Genomic DNA, 15374 nt, shown 5'->3' on the forward strand with positions numbered 1-15374 from the left:
TATCACCAGAGTATCATTTAGTGAAATGTAGCCTCACAGTCCTTTTCCCTGTAAATTCTGGTGTGTTGCATGTGCAGGTTATCCCAAAACGTATAGCATATTCTGCTGATCCAGGGTGACAATAATTTTACAACAAACAGGAAGGAAGGAAGCACATAGATTGCTTTATGGCAAAGCGCATGGGTACTAAATTCATGTATGCCAACAGAATCCCTCAGCAAAATAAGTGTCAGTCAAAATGCAAAGGATTAAGTAGCACCATTCAGTACTTTTTAAGCTATTTGCTTTATGGAAAGGCACCAGGCGAGTTGCAAAGCGTTATATTTATGTACATCTTTACAGAGAAAAGGCATCTTTTGATTTGCCTATAGTTTAGCACCATTTGACAAATCTGCACAAAATTATACAGCCACTTTTAAATTACTCTTGAATATCAAATTTAGTGAAATTCGTGTGGGGGACTGGCTCTCTCTAGATGGACGGATTTCTCTTCTAACAAAGAGAAAATGGGATAAGAACAATTTACAAAGTTTCTGAATACAAAGCAAAATGAGAGTAAACTAATACTGAAAAAAACACCTTTCCCTCAGAACAAACAACATGGAATCCAAACTAAAATAAAAAATGACACCCACATCACACTTAAAACTCAAATCAACATTTTGATCTCCTCCATGCCAATCATCGAGATACTGCTATAAAAGACCAAGCATGGCATTTCTCTTCGGAAATAAAGGCTCTCAAATTATAATGACCACAAATAACATAATGACAATTTAGTGCTTAAAAGTACAAAAGCTTCACGCTTAGAAAAACAATGGACCCAAGACAAGTCTCTTCCAAACTGTAAGATGCATCCCACAGCATTAACAGACATGCTCACTCCACTCAAACCAGAAACTAAGCAAACCAACAATCAAGGATTTTTTCTCAGATAGAGTTATGACTACAGAACATGTTTCTTGCCAACAATGACACGACGTATAAAAATTGCAATAAATAAGAGCTTCCTAAACCATGATCTTCCAAACACCCTCACAAACAAATATCTGCACCACAGTCTGTTGCTCAGTTATTCTGTAGTTTATGTTAGATGCTAGTTAAAGGCCATACGCTACAAGAGATAGTAATATAAAAAAATCCAAAATCATTTTTTTTCCGTCAAAAATGTTCTGTTTCAAGGACGGAAAAGATCAAGACTGTAATGTCCTCCAAGTGACTGCTTCAAAGTTAGGTCCTTCTAGAGGAGGCAATAGCCATATGTGTATTTGTTTGCACTATACAGAAATTAAAAGGACTTCTCCGTTTTCAAAATGGCAGTTTCACATCAGGCAGGAATATTCGGTGTCCTTCCATCCGTTGTGAACTCCCGAATCCTGGTTGTTTTTCTGTGGCCACAGCTGGGCGGTATGGGCTAGCGCATTGATAGGAGCCTGTAGATGAAGGAGCTAATGTCGAGCCACTACAAGCCTCTCAGTGATATATGAACTCGTCAGTCTGTGCTGGAAACCACAGACATGTTGGATATTCTTCTTCTAAAATTCGCTATACAATAGTCACTATTTTCACTGTGGATTATTATTAATCCTTAATTTTTAATACAGTTAAATATGTCAAAAAGGCCTACTACAAAAAATATGTAATAGCAAAAAAGTTCTTATATCTTTTCCTGACCAGGAATTACACCATCAAAATATAGTTCAATAAATATCAGGGTATTGTTTTTGTGGGTTTGCTTTTTACAAGTTCTCTGTACAGTTTATTTACAGGTTACTTCTGATGTGTGGGCTTCAGAGGTAGAATCAGTCCGAACTCTGGTTGTCCGGTTGAGAGTCCAAACTTTCCGCAAGATCTTCCAGGTCATCGAGGAGCTCCGAGAAAGACGGTCTCTTGAAGGCCTCGAGCTGGAAAGAGAACAATAAGCAATCAGAACAAAATGTCAGCCTCAACAACATCAACACCAAGCAGGTACAGCAGCGACACCAACACGAACAACAGTAAGGAAGACGTACCCTGTGGGCAGATGCATGGACAGTGCCCTATTGAGTCATCCAAAACCACCGTCCAGAAATGGCATCACAAAGCGGTACAAGGTGGAACATGGGGAAATAGAGTACCTTCCCTTTTTAGGTATCATTGTGAAATCTATTGTATTAAATATAACTTAAAAGGAGCTTAAATCCATCCCCCTTGCTTTGCATTGGTTCCTTCGTTTGCCACTTTAACACCCCTCATCAGCCAGGCTAGCCTGAATCCAGTGGGAAAGTGAGCAAGAGACCCACGTCTGGGCATACCCTGCCAACTTAGGGCGAACAAAGCAAACACAAGGAGATGACGGACGGAGAGCTGAAACTTTTCAGACACTGGGTTGAATCCATCATCGTTCTTTAGCTCACTTTGCCACCCCAGTTCAAACACAGCTATATGCAAATCCGTTTTGACCCTGTGCCTTATGGGAACAGTCCAGCCCGAACTGCCAAGCCATGTCTTCCCTGGACCGGAAACAAGCATCCTGAGACCGGTTTTGGGCTAACAGCCCTCATCAGCCAGGCTAGCTTCAATCCAGTGGCAAAGTGAGCACGGGACCCCACGTTTAGTTTAGATTAGTGTCATTGAGAAGGGTGAGTCCTCCGTCTTTGCTCAGGTTCTTATCTTCGGAGTATAGTTCTTGGTAGAATTGTCTGAAAACTTCTAGTATTCCTTTGTTTGTTGTTTGGGACTTGTTGGTTTTGTCTGTGATCGCTGCGATTGTGTGTTGCCTTTGTTTTGCTTTTAGGTAGGATGCCAGCTGTTTCCCTGCTTTGTTGGCTGCGCACAGGTTCACTGATTTGAATTTTGTCAGCCCTGAGCCTGCTCTTTCGCTCAAAATTTTGTTCAGCTCATATTTCTTCTTTGTGAGCGTGGTGAGTGTGTTCTTGTCTGTTATATTTGCGCAGTGCCCTCTTTCCAGTGCTTTTATCTCCTCCTCTAATTCGGAGATTTTCTTGTTCCTACTTCTGTTCATCCTTGATTTGATGTTGATCAATTTACCTCTTAGGGTTGTTTTGAGTGCATCCCAAATGGTGCTCTTTCCTACTTCGCCATTGTCATTGTGTTTGAGGTAGTCCTTTAGTGCTTCCTCGATTTCTTTCACGTTCTCTCTGTTTTGCAGGATGTCGTCATTTAGTCTCCATCTTCTCGTTGGGGTTTCATTGTGTTTGCCGCTCAGAGCGAGTGATATGTGCGCGTGGTCTGAGATGGTTATTGGAGCTATCTCCGTTTCTTCTATTAGGTGTGTGGGTGTTAGACATCAGTATGTAGTCAATCCTACTGTAGGAATTGTGTGGGTGCGAGTAGAAAGCCTGTCTGTGGCTTGATCCATCGTCTTGTTCATGTCTCCTGCTACTAGCAGAAGGTCTTCCTGCGGTATGTTGGATAGTTTGCTATCCACTTCGTGCCAGAACTTTTTATCTTCAGAGTTTGGTCCGTAGATGTTGGCTACATGTATTCGGTCGTTCCCTTTCTGTACGCTTGTTATTAGTATGCGTCCGTCTTCGTCTGTGTTTGTCGTTTGTATGGTTAGGTTGGCCCTCTTGCTCAAAATTGTTATTACTCCATGTTTCTTCCCTTTCGCTGGCGAGCAGAGTACGTCCCCTATCCACTTTGCTTTGAGTAACTTGGCTTCTTGATCTGAGAGTTTAGTCTCTTGCAACGTGTATATGTCCCCTTTTAGTTTGGCCAGGTGCTCTAGTATTTTCCTACGTTTCACCGGATGGTTCAGGCCTTTAACGTTCATGGACACCACCTTTAGGTTCGTGGTTAGGCTAGCCCTTGTTGAGTCGTTCATGGTGGTTTAGTTGTGCTCTTTTGAGTTTTTGCATAGTTTGTGTTGATGAGTTGGTACATACGCGAAACCGCCTATAGAGGAGGGAAGGGGAAGTGCAATGAAATAAGAAAAAGGATACGGCTGCTGTGGTTTCCCCCTCTCCTTCCTTCCCGTAGTCGTCGGCGTCGCCGTTGAGGTAGATGTGGTTGATTGTGTGTGTGCGTTTGTTTGAGGTAGATAAGTTCGTTTGAGTTCGAGTTCCGTTAGTGTAGGTTCCGCGCCTTCATCATTCCTCCTCTCCGTCAGCTTCGTCTGAGGATGCTCTTCGCTTTGCGCCCGGGCTTTGTAGCTCCATTTCTTCTGGAGCCGGGCCTTGTAGGTATCTGTGTAGGTCGTTGGGGTCATCAAAGATTCTACTTCCGTGCCTGTCCGTTATTCTCATCTTAGAAGGGCCCGCAAAAGTGAAGGTAATGTTTTTTTTCCGCAGTTGCTCTCTTAGGGCTAGGAAGCCTTTCCTCACTTCCACTGTGAGCCTGGAGAAGTCTTGGGTGATTGTTACCTTCTTCCCGTTTATCAACATTGGGCGACCTTTCCTGGCTACAGCGAAGATTGCATCTGTGTGATTGTCTCTTAGCGGTTTGCATATTATTGGTCTGGGGGTGTTGCTGTTCACTTGTTTCTTCGCTGGAATGCGGTAGGCTTTGACGATTTCGAGCGGCTTGTTGAAACTGAGACCGGTAAGTTTGGGGATTATGGTTTCCAGCATTAGTGCGCATGCCCCGTGTCCTCTTCATCTTCTGGCACTCCCAAGAGTCTTATATTTCCTTTGCGGCTTCTGTCTTCTTGCTCCGCCATGGTTCTCTGTAGTGCTGTGGTTCTCTTTATCACCAAGCCTAGGTCCTTGTGTGTCACATTAGCGCGATCCTCTAGCTGGTTTATTCTTTTCTCTGCCTCGTCAATTCTGCCGTTGGCCTTGCTTTGTTCAGCTCTAATTGCTATTAGTTCCATCTGGATGTTGTCCACTGTCTTTTTTGTGGCCTTTGTTAGATCGTTCCCTTCCGTTATCTTTCTTAGTAATGTGTCCAGTGTTATAGTTTTGTTGCCTTGGCCGCCGTGCTCCTTTGCCGGCGATGCGGGGGTGTCGTTCTTGCTCTTTTTTTGGTCATTTGTGACTTGTTTCCCATCTCTCCCCGCCATGGCGTCGAAACCTCTTCTAACCTGATGCATCAGGGGTCTCCCTTCTGTTGGTTTCTGCTTTGCGGTATCTCTTTTGCCCCCTTTCTTCTTTGTTGCTTAGGGTGTTTGTTGCTGTCAGGGTGCTGTCCCTGAACCTGGGTGGCCACCTGACCACTCTAGTTTTGGTCCTGGACTCCGCCAGCCTCTTACGGTGTTTGCCTGCTCGTCTTGGTATTGTGCTTCGTATCCTCCTTCTAGTGGTAGCTCTATCTCTTGTATTCTTCCCCCTTGGCGTCTTGCCCTTTCTGCACTCTTTCCGGTCTTTACTTCTTGTTGCTTCTGTTAGGGCTGTCGGCGGGCCTTGATCGCGATTGTTCTGCTTGCCGAGAGGTTTCGGCCTTACTTTCAGCTTGATTATGTGACTAGCGGGCCTCCGCAGTTCCTTCTACCTTGCCTCGAATGGGCCGGCGCGTTTCGAGCTTTCGGTGTTCCTGCGCTTTGCCCTTGGCGCCTTCCTGGTTAGTGTTTCCCCTGTTCGCCTGCGTCTGGTTTGTTTGAGCCTTACTTCGTGCTTTGTTGTTTGTGTCAGCAAGAGGCTGCTTGCTGCTGTACGCTGTTTGGAGTTGGTGCCGTCTCGCAGAGGAATGCGTTTGAAAACAGTTCACCGCTTCTATCGCTTCTCTCGCTTCAGGGGTGCGCTCGATTTGCCCTGGGTGTAGGCAGGCCTTTTTTTTGACCAGCTGTTTCGCACTGAGCGTGTTTTGCGCTACACTCGCTCTGCTCTGCGTGCCGTTACTTCCCTAAGATGGCCGCCCCCCCCTGCTTCTGCGCCTTATCCAAGATGGATTCCATGTGTTTGTTTGCTCGTTTGTTCGTCTTAGAGTTAGGTTGATGTTAGGTTGGAGTTGTGGTTCCTCCTCTACCTCGGCGGCTTGTCTATCGCCTGCAGGGGATCTTATTTGCTTAGGGCGCTCTTACTTGGGTGGCGCGTGGTTGGTTTTGCATCTCGGGGGTTGCGTTCTCTGTGGCATCTTGCGCTTCCTTTATCAACCCATAGCCGCCTTCTCTCAGCGTCTGTTGTGGTCATTGTTGTGCTTGGAGGCTTTGGCGGATGCGGATGTTGAGCGGTTCGGTGTTTCACTCGTTCGTGAGAGAGCCCTCTTTGTTTTGCTTTCCAAGATGGCCGCCCCTGGCTTCTGCACCTCTCCCAAGATGGCCGCCCTCCGTGTGTTTCTTTCTCCTAGTTTTCGTCTCGTCTACCACAGGGCCTACTGGACCCCATCCAGGCTCCACAAGGTCGGCATTGCAGACTCCGGCAACTGCTGGAATTGCCAAAAGGAGGAAGGCACCCTAGAGCACCTCATCTTCAAATGCGTGAAAGTCAAGAGGTTCTGGACACAGATCAACACTTTCCTAAACGACATACTCAAAACAGACCTAACAATTAGCTTTGTAAGCCTAGCAACAGAACACGTGACTGCAAGCCTAAACAGCAGAGAAGAGAGAGACCTACTAGACCTGCTCCTCACTGCAGCCCTAAAAATAATCCTGACCAACTGGAAGAACACTGCCAAAGCAAACTTTAAAACATGGATTAATTGGGTCACCTTCCTAAGAGGAGCAGACAACATCACAGGTAAATTTTCAAAGGAGCACAACCCAAAAGCCCGCATGTAGGAACCACACGACGAGCAGCTGAAGAAGGCCCGTTAACCCCCCCCGCCCATTTCTCTCTTCTTCTCTCTTTTCTTTCCCCCCCTCACTTGGGGAAAAACCAAAGATAAGAGCGCATTCACAAATGGCCTGTATATAAGAACTGCCAAATGTATATTCCACTTCAGCATGATTAAGCGATGCATGATTTGGACAATCAGTCCTGGCAACAGCTCGTAAATCTTCACATTTGTTTACAGTGTTGGCTCACTAACATATTGTGATCGTAATTAACAAGTGTTATAAGTGACACGCGTTTGATTAATTATACAACAGCACGCATGGAACTAACATTTACCTAACCTGAGAATTATCTATCTTGTACAAACAACATACTGTAGCTTAAACATCACTCGGCATGAGGGAATTAGTGCATTTTTCAGTGCATGAGAATAGTTTTCTTTTCACCAACAGATATAATGTGTAATGTTTCCAGAACGTTCAACCTACTAGGTTACCACATATGGTACATTTTTTCAGGTTCATCTCAGTGATTTATCGTATAGGAGGGCCTATACATTAGTTGGGATTTGGAGAAGATCACGGGGAGAGCCTATAGGCGAAACCTAATGCATTTACCAATGCTTGTTGTGTGTGGTTTAAAATAGGGCCGTCACTTTCAGATAAATACAATAATCAATTGTTTCTGTGACAGTCCCATGATCATACCTTTTCAGGTTCAGACCAGCCTGTGTATGTTGGTTTGTCGTGTACACACTTGTTCTGCTCTCTGCAGTAGGCTGTCAGGGAGATTCTGGTTCCCACAGGATATACGCCCCGGTGGTTAGGAACCAGCATCGAAACTGAGGGTAGTCATAGGAAATAGGTGCAAACTCCATTGTCCTCTTCCTCCTCTCTATATTGAGTTTTTCTACAATAAGATGTGAGCAGAATTTGAGGAGAACTGGAGGGAGCTTGCACTGACACTTCCTACCCTGTGTTCAATACACCGGCCAGCCTGATGACGTGTGGGCGCGAGACGAGTTCTATCAAAGCCTTCCTTTCCACATATGAGCACCAAGAAGCCCTACTAAACTCATGCTTAAAGCAACCCGGCCTGGAGCGCACTGAAGGAAGCCCGCTAGCTTCATGGGGGCCTGGAGGACTTCCGGACACAAGCAGCAGTGTGCGGGCGGGGGGGACTGTTGGATGTCACAGCTAAGAGCAAACAAAGGGATGGAGCATTTAGAATGAACTTTAACCTTATGTTTGCTGCGCTCAAATCCTAAAGGGCTGAGAATATATACGCAGTCACGCTCATTAGGGAATTGGAAGCTGGCAAAGATCAGAGCCTGGCCTGAAAACAAAGACTACAGCTCAAAGAGTCACGGCAGCCAAGTGATACCTTCAGCTTGTCTTGGCTTTAACTAAACTGCACTTTGCATTCTGGGGCTTGTAGTTTTGCTTTTAGAATTAAAAGTAACGGAATTACACTCCTAGAATATACCTTTAATTGCGATATTATATTCAGTAACTCATAAAGCACAGCAATGTAGCACTACAGATGTAATTTCAGATATTTACCAAATAAAATGTCAGGATTTACATAGTTATTTTTTTTCTGGCTCGGCTCATGCTTCGGCTCTCAGATTCCAGCCAGAACGGTGCGGCTCTGGCTTGGCTCTCTACCCATGGGTTATCTGGCTTGCCCACCTCTGCTCAGACCCATTGGGAGCCTCCACAGGGTGCAAGTAATACGAATGCTCGCTCTTTCTAGGGCACAGCGCCCTCTAGTGGAAGACCCACTGATAGACCGCTATCACAGAGAGATTTGACTGAGCTACTCATACATACATGCTGGACAGACTGCCTAGGTCTCCTGCGTGCGACCAGGTATTGGGTGAACCACCCATTGACAACAAAGAACCTAAATACAAAGGATACATCCGGACATCCTACGCTGTGGCATAGTGGCATGCACAGCTTCCAATCACTTAAAGAATGGAGCTCTGGCATCTCTCGAAAACCCAACACCAAAAGGCGACAGAGTCATTGATGTTAACTATATAACATTAACGTGTTCATTCAATCACTCACTCAACTATTTGTTTATTCAAACTTTTATTAATGAAATCCTTCTTTAGTGTGCATTGCTTTTCAATGGCGCTGACGTCCCGTCATTTCACGAGGCCGGTCCCTGGAAGACATTGATCCAGGGTGAGGATGGTAAGTACTAGGCAGGATAGGAAACGTTCTGAAGAAAGGTGTACATTAAAGGGAATGGAAACACCAAACGCGCATCTGAGTACCTACTCTACTGGGAGTACCAGCCGGCTATTCCAAAGCCTCTTCTTCACATGCACACCCTACTTGGTTCTAGCTTTACCCCCGCTAAGTCAGCGAAAACAGGCCCTCAAAAATGTGTTTACCAAGTTGTATTTCATTTCCCCACTAAAACACATCTTATGCTTCACTGCACTATCTTAAGATGCTGCATCTGCCCCTGGCGGGTGACATGTTGCAGAGGGGATGCTTCAGACCTGACAGAGCCCATGAATGAAACCAAGGAGGCAGGCATGCAGGGAAACTGGAACAATCAATCCCTTTTGTTAACCTTTGGATGTTGACAGATAAGCTAGACCTTCTGATTACACTTGTAGCTGACGTAAGACCTAGATATGGTAACACACAGTACAGGAGTGCCAGGCTGATACAAGCACCACACAGCACACAAGCATTGCCCTGCTCCTCACCCAGCTCTACACACTGATTCAATGTCACTGTGTTATTATCAGGGCATCTCACTGGCGTGGAGTTTGTTCTGTAACTGTCGGGTTTCAGGGAAGTTTACTTTGCACCTGCTTGTGTTTTAACTAAAGTACAATGGTCGTTTGGACTGTCTTTGTTTGGGGTTTCAGCTGCTCTGTGCATGTAAGGAATATCTGCACTTCTGCTGCTGGGCATGCTGGGCCTGGTCTCTCTATGTGATGGAAGCTTGCACTGCTGCTGCACATGCTGTGCCTGGTCGCTCTATGTGATGGAAGCTTGCACTGCTGCGGCAGGGTATGCTGTGCCTGGTCTCTCTCTGTGATTGAAGCTTGCACTTCTGCTGCTGGGCATACTATGCCTGGTCTCTCTATGTGATTGAATCTTGCACTTCTGCTGCTGGGCATACTATGCCTGGTCTCTCTATGTGATGGAGGTTTGCACTGCTGCTGCACATGGTGTGCTGGTCGCTCTATGTGATGGAAGCTTGCACTGCTGCGGAAGGGTATGCTGTGCCTGGTCTCTCTATGCGATGAGGGCTTGCACTGCTGCTGTACATGCTGTGCCTGGTATCTCTATGTGATTGAATCTTGCACTTCTGCTGCTGGGCATACTATGCCTGGTCTCTCTATGTGATGGAAGCTTGCACTGCTGCTGCACATGCTGTGCCTGGTCTCTCTATGTGATGGAAGTTTGCACTGCTGCTGCACATGGTGTGCCTGGTCGCTCTATGTGATGGAAGCTTGCACTGCTGCGGCAGGGTATGCTGGGCCTGGCCTCTCTATGCGATGAGGGCTTGCACTGCTGCGGCAGGGTATGCTGTGCCTGGTCTCTCTATGCAATGAGGGCTTGCACTGCTGCTGCACATGCTGTGCCTGGTATCTCTATGCGATGAGGGCTTGCACTGCTGCTGCACATGCTATGCCAGGTATCTCTATGTGATGGAAGTTTGCACTGCTGCTGCACATGGTGTGCCTGGTCTCTATGCGATGAGGGCTTGCACTGTTGCTGCACATGCTGTGCCTGGTATCTCTATGCAATGAGGGCTTGCACTGCTGCTGCACATGCTGTGCTAGGGTCTCTGTATGCGAGGGAAGCTTGCACTGCTGCTGCACATGCTGTGCCTGGTCTCTCTATGTGATGGAAGCTTGCACTCCTGGGGCAGGGTCTGCTGTGCCTGGTCTCTCTATGTGATGGAAGCTTGCACTCCTGGGGCAGGGTCTGCTGTGCCTGGTCTCTCTATGTGATGGAAGCTTGCACTTCTGCTGCAGCTATGCATTCTGTATTTGGTCTCTTTATGTGATGGACGCTTGCACTGCTCTTGCTGTGCAAGCTGTTTCTGGTCTCTCTATGTGATGGAAGCTTGCACTTCTGCTGAAGCTGTGCATGCCGTACGTGGTCTATCTAAGTGATAGATGCTTGCACTGCTCCTGCTGTGCATGCTGTACCTGCTCTCTGTATGTGATGGAAATTTGCACTAATGTTGCTGCTGTGCCTGCTGGACCTGGTCTCTGTTTGTGATGGAAGCTTGTACTTCTGCTGCAGCTGTGCATGCTGTACCTTCTCTCTCTATGTGATGGAAGCTTGCACTTCCGCTGCAGCTGTGCATGCTGTACCTTCTCTCTCTATGTGATGGAAGCTTGCACTTCTGCTGCCGCTGTGCATGCTGTACCTGGTCGCTGGAAGTGATGGAAGCTTGAACTATTGCTGCAGCTGTGCATGCTATATTTCGTCTCTCTATGTGATGGAGCTTGAACCTCTGCTGCAGCTGTGCCTGCTGTATCTGCTCTCTCTATGTGATGGAAGCGTGAACTTCTGCTGCAGCTGTGCATGCCGTACTTGGTCTCACTAAGTAAAAGACGCTTGCACTGCTGCTGCTGTGCATGCTGTTCCTGCTCTCTCTATGTGATGGAAGCTTACACTTCTGCTGCAGATGTGCATACCATACTTGGTCTCTCTAAGTGATAGACGCTTGCACTGCTGCTGCTGTACCTGCTCTCTCTATGTGATGGAAGCTTACACTTCTGCTGCAGATGTGCATACCATACTTGGTCTCTCTAAGTGATAGACGCTTGCACTGCTGCTGCTGTACCTGCTCTCTCTATGTGATGGAAGCTTACACTTCTGCTGCAGCTTTGAATACTGTATTTGGTCTTTCTATGTGATGGACGCATGTACTACTCTTGCTGTGCATTCTGTACCTGCTTTCTTTATGTGATGGAAGCTTAAACTTCTGCTGCAGCTGTGCATGCTGTACTTGTTCTCTCTAAGTGATAGACGCTTGCACAGCTTCGGCTGTGCATGCTGTACCTGCTCTTGGTATGTGATGGAAGCTTGAACTTCTGCTGCAGCTGTGCATGCTGTATTTGGTCTCTCTATGTTATGGACGCTTTTACTGCTCTTGCTGTGCATGCTGTACCTGCTCTCTAGGTGATGGAAGCTTACACTTCTGCTGCAGTTGCGCATGCCGTACTTGGTCTCTCTAAGTGATAGACGTTTGCACTGCTGCTGTGCATGCTGTACCTGCTCTCTCTATGTGATGGAAGCTTGCAATGCTGCTGCTGTGCATGCTATACTTGCTCTCTCTATATGATGGAAGCTTACACTTCTGCTGAAGCTGTGCATGCTTTACCTGCTCTCTATGTGATAGAAGTTGCACTTCTGCTGCTGCTATGCATGCTGTACCTGCTCTCTATACGTGATGGACCCTTACACTGCTGCTGCTGTGCATGCTGTATTTGGTGTCTCTATGTCATAGACGATTCCACTGCTCCCGCTGTGCATGCTGTACCTACCTGCTCTTGGTATGTGATGGAATCTTGCACATCTGATGCAGCTGTGCATGCTGTACCTGCTCTCTGTACGTGTTGGGCCCTTGCACTGCTCCTGCTGTGCATGCTGTATTTGGTCTCTCTATGTGATAGTCGCTTCCACTGCTGCTGCTGTGCATGCTGTATTTGGTGTCTCTATGTCATAGACGATTCCACTGCTGCTGCTGTGCATGCTGTACCTGCTCTCTGTATGTGATGGAAGCTTGCACTTCTGCTGCAGCTGTGCATTCTGTATTTGGTTTCTCTATGTGATAGACGTTTTTACTGCCCTTGCTGTGCATGCTGTACCTGCTCTCTCTATGTGATGGAAGCTTGAACGGCTGCTGCTGCTGTGCATGCTGTACCTGCTCTCTCTATGTGATGGAAGCTTACACTTCTGCTGCAGCTGTGCATGCTGCATTTGATCTCTCTATGTGTTGGACGCTTGTACTGCTCTTGCTGTGCATGCTGTACCTGCTCTCTATGTGATGGAAACTTGCGCTTCTGCTGCAGCTGCATATGCCGTATTTGGTCTCTCTAAGTGATAGACGCTTGCACTGCTGCTGTGCATGCTGTACCTGCTCTCTCTATGTGATGGAACTTGCGCTTTTGCTGCCACTGTGCATGCTGTACCTGGCCTCTCTATGTGATGGAAGCTTACACTTCTGCTCCAGCTGTGCATGCTGTACCTGCTCTCTCTATGTGATGGAAGATTGCACTTCTGCTGCAGCTGTGCATCCGGTGTTTGGTCTCTCTGTGATGGAAGCTTGCACTTCTGCTGCAGCTGTGCATGCTGTACTTGTTCTCTATAAGCGATAGACACTTGCACTGCTCCCACTGTGCATGCTGTACCTACCTGCTCTTGGTATGTGATGGAATCTTGCACATCTGATGCAGCTGTGCATGCTGTACCTGCTCTCTGTACGTGTTGGGCCCTTGCACTGCTCCTGCTGTGCATGCTGTATTTGGTCTCTCTATGTGATAGTCGCTTCCACTGCTGCTGCTGTGCATGCTGTATTTGGTATCTCTATGTGATAGACGCTTCCACTGCTGCTGCTGTGCATGCTGTACCTGCTCTCTCTATGTGATGGAAGCTTGCACTTCTGCTGCAGCTGTGTATGCCGTCCTTGTTCTCTCTAAGAGATAGACGCTTGCACTGCTCTTGCTGTACATGCTGTACCTGCTCTCTGTATGTGATGGAAACCTGCACTTCTGTTGCAGCTGTGCATTCTGTACCTGCTCTCTGTATGTGGTGGAAGCTTGCACTTCTGCTGCAGCTGTGAATCCTGTGTTTGGTCTCTCTGTGATGGAAGCTTGCACTTCTGCTGCAGCTGTGCATACTGTATTTGGACTCTTTGTGTGATAGACGCTTGCACTGATCCTGCTGTGCATGTTGTACCTGGTCTCTTTATGTGATGGAACCTTGCACTTCTGCTGCAGCTGTGCATGCTGTATTTGGTCTCTCTATGTGATGGAAGCTTGCACTGCTCCTGCTGTGCATGCTGTTCCTGGTCTCTTTATGTGATGGAACCTTGCACTTCTGCTGCAGCTGTGCATGCTGTATTTGGTCTCTCTATGTGATGGAAGCTTGCACTGCTCCTGCTGTGCATGCTGTTCCTGGTCTCTCTATGTGATGGAAGTGATGGAAGCTTTCACTTCTGCTGCAGCTGTGCATGCTGTATTTGGTCTCTCTATGTGATGGACGTTTTTACTGCCCTTGCTGTGCATGCTGAACCTGCTCTCGCTATGTGATGGAAGCTTGAACTTCTGCTGCTGCTGTGCATGCTGTACCTGCTCTCTCTATGTGATGGAAGCTTACACTTCTGCTGCAGCTGTGCATGCTGCATTTGATCTCTCTAAGTGAAAAACGCTTGCACTGCTGCTGCTGTGCATGCTGTACCTGCTCTCTCTATGTGATGGACCCTTGCACTGCTCCTGCTGTGCATGCTGTACCAGGTCTCTCTATGTGATGAGAGCTTGAACTTCTGCTGCAGCTGTGCATTAGTACCTGCTCTCTGTATGTGATGGTAGCTTGACCTTCTTCTGCTTCTGTGCATGATGTACCTGCTCTCTCTATGTGATGGTAGCTTGACATTCTTCTGCTTCTGTGCATGCTGTACCAGGTCTCTCTATGTCATGAGAGCTTAAACTTCTGCTGCAGCTGTGCATTAGTACCTGCTCTCTGTATGTGATGGTAGCTTGACCTTCTTCTGCTTCTGTGCATGATGTACCTGCTCTCTCTATGTGATGGAAGCTTGAACTTCTGCTGATGCTGTACCTGCTCTCGCTATGTGATGGAAGCTTGAACTTCTGCTGCTGCTGTGCATGCTGTACCTGCTCTCTCTATGTGATGGAAGCTTACACTTCTGCTGCAGCTGTGCATGCTGCATTTGATCTCTCTATGTGTTGGACGCTTGTACTGCTCTTGCTGTGCATGCTGTACCTGCTCTGTATGTGATGGAAACTTGCACTTCTGCTGCAGCTGCGTATGCCGTATTTGGTCTCTCTAAGTGAAAGACGCTTGCACTGCTGCTGCTGTGCATGCTGTACCTGCTCTCTCTATGTGATGGACCCTTGCACTGCTCCTGCTGTGCATGCTGTACCAGGTCTCTCTATGTGATGAGAGCTTGAACTTCTGCTGCAGCTGTGCATTAGTACCTGCTCTCTCTATGTGATGGTAGCTTGACCTTCTTCTGCTTCTGTGCATGATGTACCTGCTCTCTCTATGTGATTGAAGCTTGAACTTCTGCTGCAGCTGTGCATGCTGTATTTGGTCTCTCTATGTGGTGGAAGCTTGCACTTCTGCTGCAGCTGTGCATGCTGTATTTGGTCTCTCTATGTGATGGATGCTTGCACTGCTCCTGCTGTGCATGCTGTACCTGCTCTCTCTATGTGATGGAAGCTTGCACTTCTGCTGCAGCTGTGCATGCTGTATTTGGTCTCTCTATGTGGTGGAAGCTTGAACTTCTGCTGCAGCTGTGCATGCTGTATTTGGTCTCTCTATGTGGTGGAAGCTTGCACTTCTGCTGCAGCTGTGCATGCTGTATTTGGTCTCTCTATGTGGTGGAAGCTTGCACTTCTGCTGCAGCTGTGCATGCTGTATTTGGTCTCTCTATGTGGTGGAAGCTTGCACTTCTGCTGCAGCTGTGCATGCTGTATTTGGT

General features: G+C 47.1%; 1 protein-coding gene across 1 annotated transcript in view; it reads right to left on the reverse strand.

Moving 5' to 3' along the window:
* Positions 1 to 250: 250 nt before the first annotated feature.
* Positions 251 to 15374, reverse strand: part of LOC147710458 (dual specificity testis-specific protein kinase 1-like) — a 413858-nt gene continuing 398734 nt past the window's right edge. The window contains exon 9 of the mRNA XM_086921146.1: positions 251 to 1904. Within this exon, the coding sequence (XP_086777272.1) occupies positions 1803 to 1904 (102 nt within the window). The 3' untranslated portion in view covers positions 251 to 1802. The remainder of the gene's footprint in view (positions 1905 to 15374) is intronic.

This window comes from Lissotriton vulgaris, chromosome 5 (assembly GCF_964263255.1).
Source record: "Lissotriton vulgaris chromosome 5, aLisVul1.2, whole genome shotgun sequence".
NCBI lineage: Eukaryota > Metazoa > Chordata > Amphibia > Caudata > Salamandridae > Lissotriton > Lissotriton vulgaris.